The sequence below is a fragment of the Zootoca vivipara genome, chromosome 4 (assembly GCF_963506605.1).
Source record: "Zootoca vivipara chromosome 4, rZooViv1.1, whole genome shotgun sequence".
Taxonomy (NCBI): Eukaryota; Metazoa; Chordata; class Lepidosauria; order Squamata; family Lacertidae; genus Zootoca; species Zootoca vivipara.
In genome coordinates this window covers 25138823-25159240 of record NC_083279.1, presented here as the reverse complement: position 1 = coordinate 25159240, position 20418 = coordinate 25138823, and the positions used below count along the sequence as shown (strand labels likewise).

General features: G+C 41.3%; 1 protein-coding gene across 1 annotated transcript in view; it reads left to right on the top strand.

Moving 5' to 3' along the window:
* Positions 1–20418, top strand: part of RASA3 (RAS p21 protein activator 3) — a 115359-nt gene that overhangs the window by 90993 nt on the left and 3948 nt on the right. The window contains exons 9-22 of the mRNA XM_035114870.2: positions 1425–1529; positions 2803–2959; positions 3347–3495; positions 5928–6042; positions 7600–7674; positions 8217–8340; positions 9867–9973; positions 11248–11325; positions 12860–12937; positions 14226–14299; positions 16774–16880; positions 17595–17677; positions 18909–19117; positions 20058–20161. Coding sequence (XP_034970761.1) covers positions 1425–1529; positions 2803–2959; positions 3347–3495; positions 5928–6042; positions 7600–7674; positions 8217–8340; positions 9867–9973; positions 11248–11325; positions 12860–12937; positions 14226–14299; positions 16774–16880; positions 17595–17677; positions 18909–19117; positions 20058–20161 — 1565 coding nt within the window. The remainder of the gene's footprint in view (positions 1–1424; positions 1530–2802; positions 2960–3346; positions 3496–5927; positions 6043–7599; positions 7675–8216; positions 8341–9866; positions 9974–11247; positions 11326–12859; positions 12938–14225; positions 14300–16773; positions 16881–17594; positions 17678–18908; positions 19118–20057; positions 20162–20418) is intronic.

Here is a 20418-nt window from a genome sequence, read left to right as displayed (position 1 = left end):
CTTCTTTTACGCAGATTTATGTGCACATCGTAAAACAAATCAGTTGCATACTTTAAGAATGCTTGTCACTTGTCATATGCTTGCTACCGTTTTGTTCTTAAGCCTGTTTTTAAAATCCGTTTTTTCAATTGAAAAAGAAAACATTTGTAGAGGGAAGAAAAGCAATAGCGTACAGAAATATAACTATTGGAAAGAGACCATCAGTATATCGCTGACCATGTCTGCCAGTAATGCTAAGCAAAGGCTGGTTGTTGGCTACAGATTATGGTTAAGAAGAAGAGGCCTTAACCACACCCCAAATTCAGATAATATTTTAAGCCACCCTGAGTTAAGGGAGAAGCAAAGTGGGTGCAAGCTTTTGTCTGGGAGCCAGCACATTAACATCCTGTTAAATCGTAGTTTGGCCTACTGTGGCATGCAAACCAGAGCATTACAGGACTCCTTATGCTATAACATTTCTGATCAGAATGGCTCATTATTTACAAATGGATTCAGCGGTTACCAATCATCCAAAAGAGCCTAAATCTGCTCTAATATTATTATTAGAGACTTGCATTTGTCTTTTTACTTTGTTCAGTAAGGGACTCCAGTCCCCCTCATATCTTTGTCAGAAATTGGTCTATGTGTGGATCATATTAGTGTCCAGTGCCGGATTTATGTATAAGCTAAACAAGCTATAGCTTGGGGCCCCACTCTCTTGGCCTCCCCCCAAAATATAAAGGGGGGGGAACCTATGATGTAAGTAATGGGCCCCGCCTGCTAGCCTGCTCCTTAAAATATCAGTGGTTTGCTCATTTCTATATACAGTGGTACCATGGTTCTCAAACTTAATCCATTCCAGAAGTCTGTTCCAAAACCAAAGCGTTCCAAAACCAAGGCACACTTTCCCATAGAAAGTAATACAAAATGGATTAATCCGTTCCAGACTTTTAAAAACAACCCCTAAAACATTGTATTTCACTATTAATATACTTCTTCTTAGAAGTTACCATGTAGCCCAAGATGTTTTGCCGTAATGGCCCAAGACAAAGAGTAAAGCCCAGTCCCCCCCCCCCCATAAATATTCAGTAAGTATATAAATATAGAAAATTCAGGGTTAACAAAACTTACTACAAACATACAGGGGTGGAGCAAATCAATCATTATAAAATGGTAAAATGAAATACTGCAAATGCAATTTGCTGCGATATCTGATCCATTTCACCGTCTGCATTTTTGCATACAAATTCTGTGAGTACACCGTGCTATCAATTTCTCCTCCACCAAATGATCCTGCAGCAACTCAGACTATTTTGAACTTTAAAAGATATAATTTTCTGTCTCAGTGGTAGGTTTGGGCGGGGGACGGGAGAGATGAGAGTAGTAAAGACACAGACAAACATTTCCTATTTCATATTCTCTCCCTTTCTCTGGTTATGTTACAGAGTTGACCTTTGGAATGCAAGCAACTTGAAGTTTGGAGATGAATTTCTCGGGGAACTAAGGCTACCTTTGAAATTTCTCCGGCAGTCCAGCTCTTATGAAGCATGGTACTTCATAAGCATAAATATACCTTATTCTTTGCTTCCTTCCCAATACTTTTTATCATTGCAGTACTATAAACTTAAATACTGCTTATCTCAAAAATATTTTGTTGATATGATGATGATGATGATTATTATTATTATTACTACTGCCATTAGGGACGTGGGTGATGCTGTGGTCTAAACCACAGAGCCTAGGGCTTGCCAATCAGAAGGTCGGCGGTTCGAATTCCCGTGACAGGGTGAGCTCCCACTGTTCTGTCCCAGCTCCTGCCCACATAGCACTTCAAAAACACATCAAAGTGGAAGTAGATAAATAGGTACCACTCTGGTGGGAAGGTAAACATGTGCTGCTCTGGTTCGCCAGAAGCGGCTTTGTCATGCTGGCCACATGACCCGGAAGCTGTATGCTGGCTCCCTCAGCCTATAGAGCGAGATGAACTCCGCAACCGTCGGTCACGACTGGACCTAATGGTCGGGGGTACCTTTACCTTTACTAGAGAGCCAGTGTGGTGTAGTGGTTAAGTACAGTAGACTCGTAATCTGGGGAACCGGGTTTGCGTCTCTGCTCCTCCACATTTAGCTGCTGGGTGACCTTGGGCCAGTCACACTTCTCTGAAGTCTCTCAGCCCCACTCACCTCACAGAATGTTTGTTGTGGGGGAGGAAGGGAAAGGAGAATGTTAGCAGCTTTGAGACTCCTTCAGGTAGTGATAAAGCGGGATATCAAATCCAAACTCTTCTTCTACTGCTACTGCCATTGACCCCATCATAGCTACCCAGTTTCAATATAGTAGTTGTCCAGCTATCACTGGGCTGGGCAATTTATCAATACATCATTTGAAACCAGTCTGAAGTTCATATTGTGATAACTGTTTCAGAATTTTTGAGCTGGCAATATATTGTTCATTCCCCAGCTCCGGCCAACATAGCTCATTTCACTTCTGTGCGATGCTTGTGCCCTGCGAGGACATTCGATGCTCGCCGACTGACTCCCTCCCTCCCTCCCTCAGCAGAGGGAGCCCAAGAAGCTGGTCGCCCACCTACCTTTGCTGGAACAAGTGGGCTGCCTGCTTCCTCCCTCCCTCCCTAGCCCAGCCACCCCTCCTTATTTCAGACACCGTGATATATCTCTACATTGTGATGGTTAGCTGGTGATATATCACGATGTCGGAAGCAAGATATCACCATGCCCTACGTGTGACGTGACATTTTTTTGACATCTCTTTTAAAAAAACTTTAAAAAACCATGTCCTATGTGTTTTTCTCCCATCTGTTAGGTATTTTCTGCAACCCAGAGATAATGGAAACAAGTCACTGAAACCTGATGACCTGGGTTCCTTGAGGTTAAATGTGGTTTACACAGAAGACCATGTTTTCCCTTCAGATTATTACAGCCCTCTTAGAGACCTCTTATTCAAATCTGCAGATGTTGAGGTAAATTTGCTTGCTGCTTACCCCTATTCCATCTGTATCCTTCACAAACACTTGACATTTTACTACAACCATAGGGGACAGTGCCCCCTACCTCCCTGCTAACTATAGTTAACAGATACCGGGTTCTGGAATACGCATGGAGGCTTCCCTCATTGGAGCAAATTTCCCCACGGTTAAAGTGTCTCCCAGTTTTTAAGAGTTTTCCTTTTACTGCCCTCTTGTGATTAAATCACACAACCAACCCTTCGTAAATGCCTCATAGGCATCTATGTAAAGTGAACACTGCAGCAAACATATCAGGAGCCTGGCTTGAATCAATAAAAAGTGGGTTAATTCTTCTAGAGGGATACAGTCTTCAGAAGCCTTTTTCTTTCTTTCCGTGTTTAGCCTGTTTCAGCATCTACTGCCCATGTACTGGGCGAAGTCTGCAGGGAGAAGCAGGAGGCAGCCATACCCCTGGTTCGACTCTTCTTACACTATGGCAAAATTGTGCCTTTAATCAGTGCAATTGCAAACGCTGAAATAAAAAGAACTCAGTAAGTATAGCAGTGTGGTTATTTTGACATATTATTAGACTGAATGGTAAGTGATGGTTTAGGGGCTGCCACTTAAAAGGGGGATGAAAGAGGGCTCACCCCCCCCCCAGTACTACTTCTTTATAAGGGTTAGATAGCAACTATGTGTAATATGAATGAAGGCAGTGGCTGAGGGGGAACCCACAGCCTCTGTGTGTGTGTGAAATCTACATGAGTGTCATTACAGCAGGGTCTGGATAGCAGAATTTTGAACATTGCAGCTATTAGTTGAATGGTTTGAAGAAAATTAAAACACTATTCATTTTAGGCTCAAAGGACCGGAGTTAGGTTTTTGCTTTGTGTTGCAATTCTTAAGGTGGGTTTATTTAAATGCAAGCGCCTATAAAATGAATGAAACCTACTTCCAGTTAGTCTTAAGATGCATTTTTTTAAAATTGCTGATCTTACTTTAAAAGGCCCCCACCCCACCCCCCAAAAAGACTTTGCAGCTTTTAAAACACATTTGAATTCAAATGCAGGACTTCATAGGAGCCAATTCCTGGGGGCCGAGGTCCCTTTGCCCCCCAATAAAATATTTGAGGGGTCCAGTTCCCCCAAGGTTCATGGGCATTGCCATTCAAATGGTGTGTTGTGCTGTGTTATGTGATCAATTATGTGGGGTGAGACTTACCTGGCCTCTCCATATTTTATCCAAGTTGGCACCCCTGCACAGTCTCACTTGGCTTTTGAAGGTGGATTTTTTTTGGGGGGGGGCAGCCCTATGTATGCTTTTCCTACATTATGTTACCACTGCTCAGATATTATCCAATCTGCCCTCTGCTTGCCAGTTCAACACTCCTTCCTTTCCTATCTGTCACACTAGTCCCTACTTATAAATCCCCCTCCAAAAAAATACTCAACTGGAATATCCCAGGGAATCAAAGATGTTTTTGTTTTTGTTTCTCTGCTCTGTAACTTTGGAGAATATGATTTGTCGGGTTGAAGAACACAGAGCTCTCATAAATGCAGAAATTTTCAAACCAGGTTTCCCTGTTTTATAAACTGAGCTGCCCCATACCACAATCAGCCCCACTCACCTCACAGAGTGTTTGTTGTGGGGGAGGAAGGGAAAGGAGAATGTTAGCCGCTTTGAGACTCCTTCGGGTAGTGATAAAGCAGGCTATCAAATCCAAACTCTTCTTCTTCTTACGTGTTTATTTCTTCCCAATACAAAGTGTGAGGGTAACACAAGACAGAAAGCACAGCAGTACAGTATATCTTGTCCTTTCTGATGTTTTCCCGATGTCCCTATTCCTGTCAACAAATCTTCCTACACAAATCTTCATGCACCCTAGACCTGGTATGGTAGATTGAGTGGCTAGCCTTGGATTAGGACTGGGGAGACCTGGATTAATCTCCCCACTCTTCCATGAAACCTGCCAGGTAGCCTTGGTAAACTGATTTACATGATTAGTGTCAGGAATCAAATGAGATAACCTTGGAGAAGGAAGGGGGTGCAGCTGTGAAAGATAACTATGACAGCCACAAGGCAGTATGGCTGATTACTGTGTTCCATCAGGGCTGCTACTGAGCTGTGCATTTATTTGTCTTGCAGCCAGTTACCCAACCATCTCCCTCTCCGAGAGGGAGCTTCTTCCTTCATTTACCTTTTCAAAAAAGGATGCTCTGTTTTGTTGTGCAGGCTTAACCCCCAGATAGCTGCTCTTTACTTTCTTTCTACCTTTTCCCTCTAGAGTAATCCCATTCCCCAGAATAGAACTGGGACAGAAGAGAACACAGCTGCACCTATCTTCTATCCCGTTGCTGGGATAGAAAAGAACACACAGAATCATAGAGTTGAAAGGGGCCTCAAGAGTCATCTAGTGCAGGAATCTCAGCTAAAGCATCCATGGCAGACGGCCATCCAGCCTCTGCTTAAAAACCTCCAGTGTGCATGCTTGCTTAAAGCTGGTAGATGTGCACACCAGTTTCCCTGTTATTTTTAAGACTCATAAAGGAAAACTGTATTAAATCACCTCATTTGGGAGCCATTGCGTCAGCTTCCTAGGAGCAAGAAGTGGATTGCAAACGCCTGCTACTTTGCTTCCTTTGTTGCATGCTGAAGTCGATGGCTGCCATTAGTCTCTACTTGTAATGAACACCTAAGGCAGCGGATAGCTATTTTCCTATGCACATCTTAGGTCAGGAATGGGAAACCTGTGGCTGTCTAGATATTGCCGACTGCAGATCCCATCATTCCAGACCATAAATTGTGCTGGTTGGGGCTGGTGTGAGTTGGAACCCAACCGCAAATTCCCCCACCCACCCCTGTCTCTGGTCTCATTCAGAGAAGATGGTTTATGTGCATTCATCTGCTCCAGCTCTGCTTTTATTTCATCATGTTGGTGGTTTATCAAAAGGCGGCTAAATGTTTGGAAACCGTCTGCTTTCAGAGACCCAAACACCATTTTCAGAGGAAACTCATTAACTTCCAAGTGCATTGATGAAACCATGAAACTGGCAGGAATGCATTACCTTCAAGTAACCCTGAAGCCAATTATTGATGAGGTAAGACCATGTTCAAAAAGCATGTACAGTCTTTTAAGAGATGCACATGGTTTTCTGTGTCATTGTTCCATGGGGCTAATGCCTAAGGTTTGGGAGGTTACGACAGACCCATGTGGTAGTTGCTTATCTAGTGAGTCAGTCATAACACTTGAATACAGTGGTACCTCGGTTTATGAACGCAATTGGTTCCGGAAGTCTGTTCATAAACTGAAGCATTCATAAACTGAAGCGAACTTTCCCATTGAAAGTAATGGAAAGTGGATTAATCCATTCCAGACGGGTCCGCAGAGTACTCAACCTGAAGCGTACTTAACCCGAAGCATGGGTGTAATTGATTCTGGAAGTCTGTTCATAAACTGAAGCGAACTTTCCCATTGAAAGTAATGGAAAGTGAATTAATCCGTTCCAGATGGGTCCACGGCGTTCGTAAACCGAAAATTCGTAAACCGAGGTGTTCATAAACCGAGGTTCCACTGTACCATGGATTTATATGAAATTAATGTTCTGCAGTGCCCCTCAGATGCAAGCCTTGCCATTACCAAAGCAAAGCATTTTGATTCTGGATAGGTATATAATGTGCATTAAAAAAAGAAACAACTCATTTGAATTTGTGATTATTTTTAGAGGGTGCACGTGTTCTTGCTCGACACTCTGGCAGCTTTTCATTATCTCTGCCGCACAGTTAGCCTGTCCTCCTAATGTTACAAATAAACAGACCACAAATTTCCTTTAATTGATTCAGCACTTTCCTAACTGATTTGCAAATGCCACAACTTACCAAGAAGTCGTGTGTGTCCCCTCCTCCCCCCTTAAAAATAGTTTTGCAACATTGTTCTTCATAAACAAAAGGGGAGATTGGAAAATACTGTTTCCTTAAATGCTTACTTGGTGTTATCTCTCTTTTAGCCAGAAATTAATTTTTCACTGAGGTTCAGTGCAGATAATTACGTTAGCATTAGCTGGCTCCTTGGAAACTATGATTTATAAATTGGTAGCCAGCCCCCTCCTCCCTCCCGCTTCAATTCCCCCACCTTCCTTCATCTGCTCTAACCAAAATACAGGTTGTACACCTGTACACATTTACCTGAGAGTAAATCCATTAAACTCAGTGGGGCTTAATTCTGTGTAGATTTATATAGGTGTGTGCTCTTAGTGTTGTAATGTCAACACTAATTACATATAACAGTGTTTATCTGTAATGTCATGAACCATGGTCAATGGAGGACTTCCCCTCTTAACCAGTATTTACTTAACCAGGCAGCCATGGTTAGTGTCAGAGATGTAGAATTACTAAGCCACATGTAAAAATGTAAGGAAAAGACAGAAACTCACTTGACTGGGCCTTGTTCCTGATTTTTTTTGGGGGGGGGGAGTTTTGTTTTAAATAAGAGAAATTTATCTTCAGGGGAGCTAAGAAAAATTTAATCCTATGCTGTAAAAAGAAAACAAAAAGCCAACCAGCCCAAAGCTGTTAAATAAATAACTGATTCTAAGGGGACAAATCTCACCCGAAGATAATTCAGTATACTGATTTTGAATTATTTCAATTTATTCTAGATTTGCCAAGTTCATAAATCTTGTGAAATTGATCCTGTGAAGTTGAAAGATGCTGAAAATTTGGAAAATAACCGGGTATGCAGTTCATTTTGTAGATGAAAGCCCAGGTTTCCAGTTCATTCACTTACTACTGTCTGAAATGCATTTAGCATCAGTTGTGTGCTAGGTGCTGTACAGGCCATCTTTTGCAGCTGGGTTAAGTGGCAGTGAGTAAATGTGCTACTCTTCTATACAATACTGGGCTGTATGATATATCTATAACAGTTTCCAGAGGTTTTCGGGCAGATATTGCCATATAACTATGGTACAACAAGAGCTGTTTCATATGTTAACATATCTATATATAACACAAAATAACATGTCAGGTGATAGCTATGTGGGTTTTTCACTGCACTGATTCACACTGGAAAAGTTGCGATATTGAACACGTAAAGTGGGTTGTGTACACAGCGAAACAAAGAATTTCCCCACACACATGTAGGATCATTTTACATGTCAATTATATTTGGGCTTCCTTAATGCAAGCACCTTATTTGTGGGTATCCCATAATATGTTATCTTAGGTTAGATGTGCTTGCACGGTTGTTTTATCGGTTATTATTTTTTTCCCCTCCTAGGAAAATCTTAGGCAATATGTAGACCGGATTTTCACGGTCATTACAAAATCTGGGGTCCGTTGCCCTACTGTGATGTGTGATATCTTTTTTTCACTGAGGGAGTCTGCTGCCATGCGCTTTCAAGGTACGTTCCTGTGTAAAGTTAAAATTGCAAAATCTCCAAGAAGAATGTTATGGTGATTGTCACAGTTGCACTAGCCAGAACACTACACACTCCTAATGTATATGCAGTGATTGTGTGCTGCTAATATCCTTAATATGACGTGCCGCACACAGTGTGGGTCTCTGTTGTGAAGAAGTTGGGCTCCAGTTCTTGAAGTACTCTGGCTCTTCCTCCGAGTTATTCCGGCCCGCCAACCCAGTGGTTTCTTTCATTTTCCATTTTCACCTTAAGAACAGTATAAGTTGCTGAGTTAACTCAGGTCACTTAAGTTCCACTCCTAGCCATTGGCTGAGGGCCAAACTACACATTACTCTCCAGGTGTAGTAGCATGCAGCTATTTCTCTGGTTTTTCTTAAATTAATTACATGTGTGTTGGGAGGGGGCTTGTTCTCGAGACTGCAGAGCATGGGTTGTGGAAGTTTATCCCTGCCCTCCCCAGCCACAGCCCCTTCCACAACGCCCCCCCCCTTTCATACACAGCTGTGAAGCTAAGCAAAACAGTTTCCATTGGGGGCTTTTTAAAAAGTAAGCCTTATAGCTGCGCTTGTAGCTGCTGTCCCAGTGACAATCACCCCCTCTCCAAGCCTGTAGGTAATTACAGAAAAACAAGAGCATGAATGCAACAGATTAAACGTAACATGTTGCTTGACTAGTGTTAGAAACTAAGATAAATAAGCTAGGCGCCAAATGGCTCCTTAAAGCAGGGTTACCGTCACCAAAACAGAATGCCTAGTTGCCATTTGGGGGCTAGACGGCTCAAAAGTCGTATTTTTCAATACAGCTTTTTGGTTTCTGAAATTCATTCAGATTGTGCAGATAAAATGGAATGGATAGAATTCTACAGGATGTGTTGCTAGTGTGTGAAAACAGTCAGGTTCCTTCCCACGTGTCAAAAAATGTTATTTATGTATGCCACTACTGTGGCCTGTGTTCTGTTAGCCCAAAAATGGAAAACAAGTGAGGTCACAACTAAAGAAGAATGGAAACGTAAACTGATGGAATATGCGCTGCTTGCGGACCCAACATATAGAATAGGAGAACAAGAACAACATACATTAAAAGAAGATTGGAAAATGTTTCTTGATTATATGAGGGGAAATTGTACATACTTGAAAATGTTGGCAGCATTAATAAGATGAATTCAACAGTATAAATAAGTTTTGATGGATGTAATGGAATACTGAATGGTTTGTGTAAAATATGCAGGGATTTGCACCATGCAAAATGAACCATGGAAAGAGAAGGTGGGAAGTCATTGATATTTTAAAGTTGTTTAAATGAATATTCTAAAATGTAAAACAGAAAATTTAATAAAAATTGGGGGGGGGGGACAAGCTCCAAGGATCCTCTGGCATGCACCTCCAGATGGTAGAGGTGTCAGGTGTTATCCTGGCGCCCATGTATCTTTACTCACTCTTTGTGACTTTATCTAAAGCTTTTTAAGAGTGGAATTGTAATGGGTTTGAGTTCTGTTTTTAAAATTGCAGATGATCCAGATGTTAGGTATACAGCAGTAAGCAGCTTCATTTTTCTGAGATTCTTTGCACCTGCGATCCTTTCTCCAAATCTCTTTCACCTTACACCTCATCACCCGGTAAGTGTTGCATCTTGCTGTCTTCTGCTGGAAGCCCTGTGCCTTACTTTCCACTGTTGGCAGTTTTTCTCCAGTCTGCCTCTTGAGTAAATAAGGATAAAAGTTGTGCCTGGTTATTTATACCCAACAGATGAATCATTTTCATTTTGGACATGTCACAAGGCGCACAGAGACAAGAAGATTTTGACTGCAGGGCCTTAAAACCTCAACCAGTTGCAAGGAAGATTCTGTCTCTTTGAAACTCCTCCTCATAATAGTTCAAGAGCATTAATGGCCAATCTGACAATGTATGATTTGTTTCCATAGCTGCAGCTCTGAACTATGAAACATCAAGTTAGTGGATGGCACAGAGCATTATAAGAACTCTGGGTTGCTCAAATGGGAGGAGCCCTTCCATTCTTTGGAACAGAAGAGGAGGGGAGATTTTGGAAGCCCCTGAAAGTCTTCTCCAGAGGGTTAGGGAACTCTTTAGTTTGGGAAGTTGGTAAAGCAGTTAAAACTCCCACCACCTCCCCTTCCATTAGCAGATGCCTTTGCTAAATCAAAGACTGTTCTGTGGTCAGGACTCCTAGGGCACTATCAGAATCACCCCTCTGTTTTTGAAGATGCTGTAGAGTGCTACCATTCCTAAGGAAATTACAATTATTCCTTCTTCTTTTCTAAACGAGTAATAACTGCGCTGGAAATCATATTTGTGACATGCTGCTAGACCAGTTCTGCTCTCACAATAAATCAGAGAGACCTTGCTAGATAAGAATTGCCTTTACGTGAAACCAAGCTGAGCCCACCTTTCAGGTGGTGGGCTGGAAACTGCTTTACGCTGTTCCCAAACAGCTTCTAAAACGAGTTTTAATTCCTACTGATATGAAATAAAAATGTAGTAAGTAGGTCTTTTGCTATGTTTAAAGCACCTTAAGGCTTCTGTTGAGAGCTTAATAATTTCATTTCCATGTTTGTTCCTTCAGAAAGTGCTTTTGAAACGAATAAATAAGAGGTTCTGAAGGAGTGGAGGAACCCTTAGAATTCCCACAGAGAGATCAGGAATTTATCCAAAATATTCAGCATGCACTTGCAAATTAGGTGAGGAGGCTGGACGACCTTGCCACTTGCAAAAGGTTGAACTTCAGCCCTTCCTGTCTCTTCCAGCTTCATTTCTCTTGTGCTCCAGGGCAGGGGAGTGCTTTATTCTAACAAGCATGGAAGTGTGGGTCAGCATTTGTGGTCTCCTGCGCTCTTTAACTATAATACAATTGTTTTCTCCTTTTCCTTTTCAGGATCCACAAACCTCAAGGACTCTGACGCTCATTTCCAAGACCATACAAACATTAGGCAGCTTATCGAAATCTAAGTCTGTAAGAATTTTGCATTATTTCCTTCCTCCCTTTTCTGGGTTCTTCGGCATTCCCACCCACCTTTTTTAAATGTGTGTTCAATTGATTATGATGATGAAACACTTGGAGCACAGCCCTTCTCTGTGATGGCACAGCATCCTTGTGGAGACGGATCCTCAAAACCTATGTCCTCTCCTCTCTGCACATGTGTGGGCAATGCGCCAGGCACTTCCAAAAAATGCCAATTCCACCTCCTGTATCCCCATCATCCAGCCTTCCCTCTTTAGTTGGTTGTCACATGAATATGAGCTCTAATGTTCCTAGACCAAAGAGGGAAATACACTAGGTATTCAAGGAGCATGATTTGTGATCTAACAGTTCCCTGGGCTGGTGAAATAAACTTCTGACAACTGCTTCATGTGACCACTCAACACGGCCAGCCATTCCCCCCCCCCTTGCCGTTGACGTTTGCTTCTACTATACACATCATGTAAGAAGTTGGTACACCCCTTTGTGGTGAAGGCCTGCAAAAAAAAAAAAAAACGCATTTGGCAAAAGAAAACGGCAACCCAGGCCAGAAAAAAGTGGTTCCTGCCTACATTTGTTTATTTTGCAATACTTACATACCCCATGATTGTGATAAAAACTTCTAAGCAGTTTGCAAAAAAAAAAAACCACCCTAAAAATTAAAACATTCAAATTATCAATAAAAGACCGTTAAAAACAGGTATATAACAACAATCTATTGTTAATTGAAGTCAACAGGAAGCAAAGTGAGTCTGGAAAACCTTCCAGCATTCTACATATCAGGATAGGCTTACCTGAATGAAAATGTTCTAAGCAGGCTCTGAAAACAGCACAGCAAAGGGACTTTTCTTATGTTAATAGGCAGTTTCAGAGTGGGGGTGATGCCACACTGAGAGTGTTCTTAAAATGAATACACATTGGGTTCATACAGTGAGTCTCATATAGGTACAAGTGCACATACAGAGTTCATGTGAATTGGTCCTGAGTTTGGCGATTAAATCGCTTGTGGACTGCATATTTTGCTTTCTCTACCAAGCCCCGATTGCCAGTTCAGAATGAATGGCTAATCTGAGTACAGTCATACCTTGGGTTGCGCCTGCTGTGGGTTGCGTTCTTTCAGGATACGAACACGGTTCCGCCGCGTGTGCATGTGCAGAAGCGTTCTGCATGCTTCACGCATGCGCAGAAGCACTCTATCGCGTTTTCACGTATGCGTGAAAGCGCCGCTCAGGTTGCGGACTTTTCAGGGTGTGAACGGCACCCCGGAATGGATCAGGTCCGCAACTCGAGGTACCACTGTAAACAGAGTCTGAATTATATCCAAAATTTAAAAGGAAATGTCTTGATTTGTGAGCTTGGCATGTGCACCGGTACCTCCGCAAAAAAAAAAAGAGTCTATGCTACAAGGAAAAAAAGACATGTCTTTGAATGAATGAGTCTTAAGCCTTTTTGCTGACTTTGGTGTTTTGCACTTCTGTGTAAATTGTCATATTTCAAGATAAAAACCTGATGGTGGTTTGTATTTCAGGCCAGTTTCAAAGAATCATATATGGCTACATTTTATGACTACTTTAATGAGCAGAAATATGCAGATGCAGTCAAAAATGTAAGTATTATCAACAAACTCTTGCATACTTTGTAGGCTTAATAACATTAGCCAGTTGAATAAATACTTAATTAGTTGCATATCTATATCCTGAAGAATCAGCCAAAAAGGAAATGAAGCATGCTGAAAGGGAAGAGTTGAAAAACATGAGAAGTATATCCATGATTGTGCTTTAGGACACAGATTTGAGGTTTTGCCACCATCCATAGGCCTCTTAAAGGTTACAGCAAGCTATGTGGAAAACAGATATTGTGGCGTAATTGTTAGTGCCATACCAAAATCTGCCCTCTAGTTTCTCAAAAGTTTTCTACAGGCATGATAAAAGCTTCATTTTTATGTCCCCTTCTCAGGGTGTTCTAGAATTTCTTTGGATTGCTGGTGGGTGTGGGGTTTTGAGTTTCCCTTGTCATTGCGAGGTGGCCAAGGGTGGTATGGGCGGGTGGGTGTTTTTCTTTCCAGTAAACATTTCTCCAGCAATCTGCAGCCTCCCTGGCTGCCCTCACTTTCCAATATTTTTTTTAAAAAACAAAACATGGGAGGAGTTACTTCATGACGACTTTGAAGTTCAGGTACCTGGGAAGGTTGCAGAGTGCAGACGACCAGATTTGTAGATACAGACACCATTTGGTGACCTAGAAATTAAGGTCGGTACAGCAAAAATTCTGCATCCTACCCATAATATAAAGGTATGTATCTCCCCTTCATAATCAATCAGCAACTCATTCAGGCAGCAAGCCTTTATATCACATATGGGTAACATGCAAGCTGCACAACACCCTTGCAGATTCTCCCTAGGTTACTCAGCCGTGGCCGCCACCTCTCGTCCCATGCTGGCAATCACGCCCCCCTCAGCTGACCAAACAGCTGTGGGAGGTGTGATATACAGAGCAGGCGATATTGAGTTAGAAGGACCAGCCAGGAAGCTTGCTATGACTTTTGAGAATGTGTGAAGGAGGTCTCAGTGTGAGGTCAGGGGAAGAGGGGAGTTACATCTCTGTGTACACATATCTGTTTCTGCAAAGGTTGGCAGAGCCGAAGGGGTGAGTTATATATCCGATGTGAAGGCCTGCAATATGATTCAGCGTAAGGCTCTATTCACATCTAATTTGGACATAGATCTTTGATTTGCTTGCATATATAGCTTTTTAACATTATTTTCCTTCTCATTAAATGTTAAATAATTAACCTTGTGAAATTCAGGCGTTTCCATTTGTGCTTTTTTTTTTCAGCTCTGCCGACCGGTATCAGTACTAAATCCTTATTTCATATATATATTTTCTCATCCAAGTTCTTAGATTTAATTTCATCCTCTGGAAGAAGAGACCACAAAAGTATAGAGCAGGCGATACTACTTAAAGAAGGGTGAGTATGCTTTAAAAACTTTAAAAACAAAACAAAACCTGGAACAAATTCAATTAGTAAATAGTTCAGCATCTGCTTGGGGTGGAACATAGTTCCTTTTTTTCTTTTGGTAGTGGTGTCACTAGTATATATTGATTAAGCAAAGGGAAATTTCATTTTGTCAAAATTGGAGATGCTACCAAATTGTTAGGGATGGAAGTACCTTAGAGGATATGATAATAACCAAAAATACAAGCAAATTTGTTTTCACCAGAAATATTTTCCGAGTTACCTAAAAGCTGAATAAGTGTACATGATAGAAAGCTGCCTATTTCTGAACGTAATTTGAATGTTCCTGCATCTTGTTTGCCCCCTAAAAGTTAATTTTTCTCTTTTAGTTACTTGTGCTCACCTTTCTTTTGCTTTTTAAAAATAAGTTTGTATGATTTTCGTAATCGTCCCCTCCTAACTCTTAAATGTGAAATTTCTACGTCTTTCTTTTGCTTCTGTCTGATTTTTTTCTGTCTCTCCTTGCTTGGCCTGCTGTGTTAAGGACTCTTAAACTAACAGTAAAGAAAGTTGATGATAATAGTTCATGCAGGTAAGATGGTGAAGGCAGTTGGTACTTAGCCACAGCTACCTGCCAATGGCATACTCTCCATGTCATGAGAGCGTGTTCAACTGGGGTGGGAGGGGGGGATTAGGATATCCATGCAGGGTGACTGAAAAATCAGGTGGGGATTTCTCCTCCTCCTCTATGCTATATCAGTACCTACTGAACACACAGGAAGGTGCCTCATCAAAGGGCATTTAGCATCCGTTCTTAAAAATCCATTAGAATCGGGGCGATTTTTCAGTTGGAATGCTCCAGAACGGCATTCCGGCATCTCTCAGTTGGCCCATGGAAGTGGGGGGGGGGGGAGACCTGACCAGCCTCAGCAAAGCCCTGCTGCACCTCCAGCTCACAAGGAGACCCGACCCCAACCCCCCCCCCCCCTGGAGCCCAAAGGAGAATCATGTATGGCCTTTGGAGAAGGGTTTCCTCATGAGCCAGAGGAGCAGCGGGGCTTTGCTGAGGTTCTTCAGCCTGACTTAGCTGTGATAGGGCCCCTCTTTGCTACTTCCCATCAGAACCTGCTGCTGTCGTCTTCAGGACCACTGTATCTGGGTACCAAGTCCATATGACACTACAATGAAGGCGGGACTTGTCAAGATTGCCTCTCATTGTTACCTCAAGGATTGTCTAGAAATGTTTTCGTATGTTTGGGTTTTACCTGAGTTTCGGTAGTTTAGTCCATTCTGAGCTGGAAGCTTTGATCAGGATTTTTTCTTGCTGGTAGACGATACAGAGTTTACCTGAAGCATTTTGACATTTCTTTCCTCTTCCCACCCCTGCTTATTTAAAAAGCTGCTTCCTCTTATTAGTTTCTTATTTTTTATTTACGTTTCTGTTCAAGAACAATCAAAGTGGATTTCGTGATTTAACTTGGAACTGTTATGTGCCCAAGTTAAATTACCTTTCAGACTGGTTACGAAATGCTTGGAGATTACAATCATTCAATATCTAGTATGATCCCCCACCATCCTAGATTCATATTTTCACGATCCTTTATACTCATAAGTTGATTAATCATAGCTAGAGTACTTCTAATTCAGAAGTTAGAATGTAGTCAAAAGTATGCTCTTTGCTTTCACAACATTGAGTGCACTGCAAAATGGTTGGGTTGGTTTCTTCTTCTTTCCTTTCAACAGCCACTCTTGCTTTCTAAACTTACCAGATAAAAACTACCTGTGCAACAAGTGACTTGGTGTTTATTTATTTACAAGTGATGCCCTTCTGCCCAGTATAGAGGTTAACAAAATTCTACATGTTCTGTATTAGAGTATGCTGATATAGCCATTACATTTAGTGACTGGACCTGTCTTTCAAAACGAATCAAAGAGAAAAGCAGGGTAGAGAATATTTGAAAGTTTAAACAAGAACACATTTTACTCTACAATGTACATGCAGTTCTACCACTGCAGAATGTCTGTGGGCAATCACTTCTTCCAAAAAAAAATTCCATGTCAGCAACTGGCATGTGGGAAAGTTTCTTAATTACCCATGTAAAGTACTGGTTTGAAACGTGGATGTTTTCAAACATGCAACCCCCTGCAAGCAATCTGATGTTGTTTTCCTGCTTGGCAGGGGGTTGGACTGGATGGCCCTTGTGGTCTCTTCCAACTCTATGATTCTATGATTCTAGTTATGTAAGAAGAGTGACTACTAAGTGACTACTAAGAAGAATTGGTCTACTAAGTGTTGCCTGGAACCTTCCTAAAACTGAACTTAGCGCCTATTGGTTAAGCCTATTCCATTCAGTGCATCCTCATTGTGGCATATTTCACAGTGTCCCCTTGTCTCTGAGGGTACAGTCTCTTGCTTACTACCAGGGAATATAGATATAAATTCAATAAATATAATTATAATTCTATCACCTTCTCCTTTGCAATAGGTTCATGATCAAGAGGGCACAAGGTAGGAAACGATTTGGTATGAAGAACTTCAAGAAGAGGTGGTTTCGACTTACCAACCATGAATTTACATATCAGAAAAGCAAAGGTATTGAAGATGCTGTCCTTTTCATTAACACGAGAAACTGGGTGTGGGTGGGTGTAAATGCATCAAAGAACCAAAGTAGCAAATGCTGCTTAGGTAATTTAAATGTTTATAATGATGCAAAATGCAGTGCTGGTATACTTTCGTGGCGTCGCAATCTCTTCTCTATGGTACAAAGGAATAAGGACTCATTTCAATGCATTTTAAAATCGTTTGAGGGTGTTTTTTTTAAGTGTTCTCCTTTAAAAGCCGAGCTTTTATTTACTCGCTGCATTTCTATCTAGTTCCTGTGGCGGTCATAAAATTAGTGTTTAAGGATAAGAGCACAATCTCGGGGAGAGGAGGGTGGCTGTTCAGGTAGAGTGCTACATTTGGTCTCTGCTCATTATGATCAGGTGCCAGTTCCTAGCAAAGGGCTGTTGTGTGTCCTCTGCCATCCTTTGCCCTTGGTTGTGGGCTGTTTTGGCAAGCGTGGGGGAAGCCAGGGGTCTCTGAATAGTAGCGCTTGGCCTCAGACGTGCAGTACAGCTACTACAGAAAGGAAGCTGTAGAAGCCTAAGCCCGAGGCAAGTGTTTATTTTGAAGCAGAGGTTGGGTGGCCATCTGCCATGGATACTTGAGATTCCTGCACTGCGGGGGGTTGGACTAGATGACCCTCGGAGTCCCTTCCAACTCTACAATTCTCTGATCCTGTTTTTCTGCATTTGCCTGCTGCAGGTGACCATCCACTGTGCAACATTCCAATTGAAAACATTCTGGCAGTAGAAAAATTGGAGGAGGAGTCCTTCAAAATGAAAAATGTAAGCTAGTCCCCCCCCTTTTGTTTTTAAGAACCATGTCTTTATTAACACCAGCTTATATCAGTTCTTGTAGAGAACAGGTGTTTCAAACATAACCATGTCAGGAATCTCAAGACCACAGCAAGAACGGCTCTGCTCCCCGCTCTAGCAACGATATCCCAAAATACAGCCTATTCGGATGAAATTGTTACAAACCTTGGCTTGCTTATAGTTGATCTCTTCTGTAAAAACTAAGTTTATGATGTCTGAACTTTATGTGATTGTGTTTTTGAAATTGCCCTGTCTTACATATATGGGGGTGAAATTTCATCTTTTAGTCTTGGAGAGCATGCATTTCACAATACAAGTCAGAGGAGGTGCAGAGTATAAATGCAACAAATCCCTCTGGTTATTTCATGAGAGTGCAGAGACGAAAGTTTATGTGTGAATTCACGACCAATATAAAAGCACCTCTTTTATCTGGAAGCATAGATGACGAATTTCATGTTTACACTTGTGGATTTTTTGTATATTTTCATAGGGTGGCTGGGGTATACATTTTTTTACATTTCTAGAGAGAGAGAGAGCACTAAGCCAGTGTTTCTCAACCAGTGTGCCTCCAGATGTTTTGGGACTACAACTCCCATCATTCCTGACCACTGGTCTTGCTAGCTAGGGATGATGGGAGTTGTAGTCCCAAAACATCTGGAGGCACACTGGTTGAGAAACACTGCACTAAGCAACCAGAATAGTAGAGCTTCCTCCACAAAAGCTTGATTTATGAATTACATTACACTACCACTGTTTTTAGATTATATTGTTTTCGACGTTGGGTTTCATGTGTTTTGTTTTTAAAATTGTGTAGTCAATTTGTTTGCTATGGTGCAAAGGTGGGATTTGTTTAAATAAACAAGCATTTATATCCTAAACTGCTTGTAATTAAATGAGAATAAACTGGGCATAATGAACTGTGACTTTCTGTGAGCTGTATCAGCTTGTTCTTCTAAACAGTTGTAAAACATCAGGCATTTTTATCATTGCAACAAACCTGTGTGGTAGGTTAGGTTGGTGGGCCTAAAGTTACCTATCGAACTTCATCTCTGGGCAAGGATTTCCTTGGCTTACATTCTTAACTCTTTTACCCCATACTGGCTAAAATAGTGTCCCCCTTTCTGGTTTCTTTCTGTAAAAGGTAAGAATTTTAAGCGGACTTTCTTCTTGGTCATTGGTTGTTCTTCTGTCTGCCTTTCAGATGTTCCAAGTAATACAGCCCGAAAGAGTTCTGTATATCCAGGCAAATAATTGTGTTGAAGCCAAGGACTGGATTGATATCCTCACCAAAGTTAGCCAGTGTAACAAGAAACGCCTCACTGTCTACCACCCCTCTGCATACCTTAATGGGCACTGGCTGTGCTGCAAAGCGACAGCAGATAATACCCCTGGCTGTACTCCCTGCACTGGGTAAGGACTTTCTAGGATATATTTCCTGTTCTAAATTTGGCTTTGAAGCAACTCGGTGATGAAATGTGTATCCTGCAGACGCCTAAAAGAGTGAGAGAGCTGATTCTAAGTGGTAGGAAGCTGAATCTATGTCAGTGTCCAATGCAATCACTTGTTTTCTCAGCCTAGTTTCCCCTGCCTGTTTACCGGTATACCGCTTACAAATCTCTGTAGCTAAGCGATATATGAATAAGAATGAAAATGTGCTGCTGGGTTTTTAGTACAAGATGGATGGAATGCTAAACCATGCTAAGCAATGGGACGGAATGCTAAACCATGGTTTAGTGCAAGGGTGCCTGAGTGGATTTGTCAGCCACCTGACATCAAACCCATGTAGTCAAAACAAAACCTGCAGGCAAAGCGCCAACAATTAGCTGATCATTGGGTTTTGCAAAGCTAGATTATTCATATTCACATTTATGCAGATTTAACCAATTAATCCATCTGTTAATTAAGCTCTCGTTGTTAATGATTCACAAGCTGAGCTAAAAAAAACATGAAAATACTTCTAGACATTAAGCCATCTTCTGGCTGGTTGCAAATGATATGTTATTTTAATAAGATTCTGGCAATAGGAATACCCCACATTTTTACGGTTCAGTTTTGGAATGCCTCTGCAACTTAATTATAACTTTTAACTTTAATATCCAACATTAGCTGTACTCAAGAGTAGACCCACTAAAATAAACCATTGATTTCGGTAGGTCTGCCCTCGCAACGATTAACATTAGTATCGCCCCTTCTCTTTAAAATTGATTATACTTCTGTTATCTCATATTGTACCATTTTGAAATCTGGCTGTTCTGTTAAACAGGTGCCCTTTTAAACCATAATGGAAAAGTAGAAACCCTCAGTTTCTTAACATATGATTCTTAAAGTGTTATTCTAAACTATTCTGCAGGGGCCTCCCAGCAAATATCCAATTAGACATAGATGGAGACAGAGAAACTGAACGCATCTATTCCCTTTTCAATTTGTATATGGTTAAACTGGAGAAAATGCAAGGTGGGTATACAAATGAATCATTCCTTTGTCTGCACATGTCATTTTAAATTAAAATTATATTTTAAAGAATGTTATTTATTTATGAAATCCTAAGACTGTTAAGCTATACACTACAGGTAGTTTGTTCAGAATAGCAAATGATACCTTTTGGTGTCTGCTTCAATATAGTTTTTGCTTGGTTCTTTATTTTAATAACATGAAAAAGAAATAAAGAAAAGAAGCAGCTAATAGATTTTTGTAGTATGCACTTCTCTTAT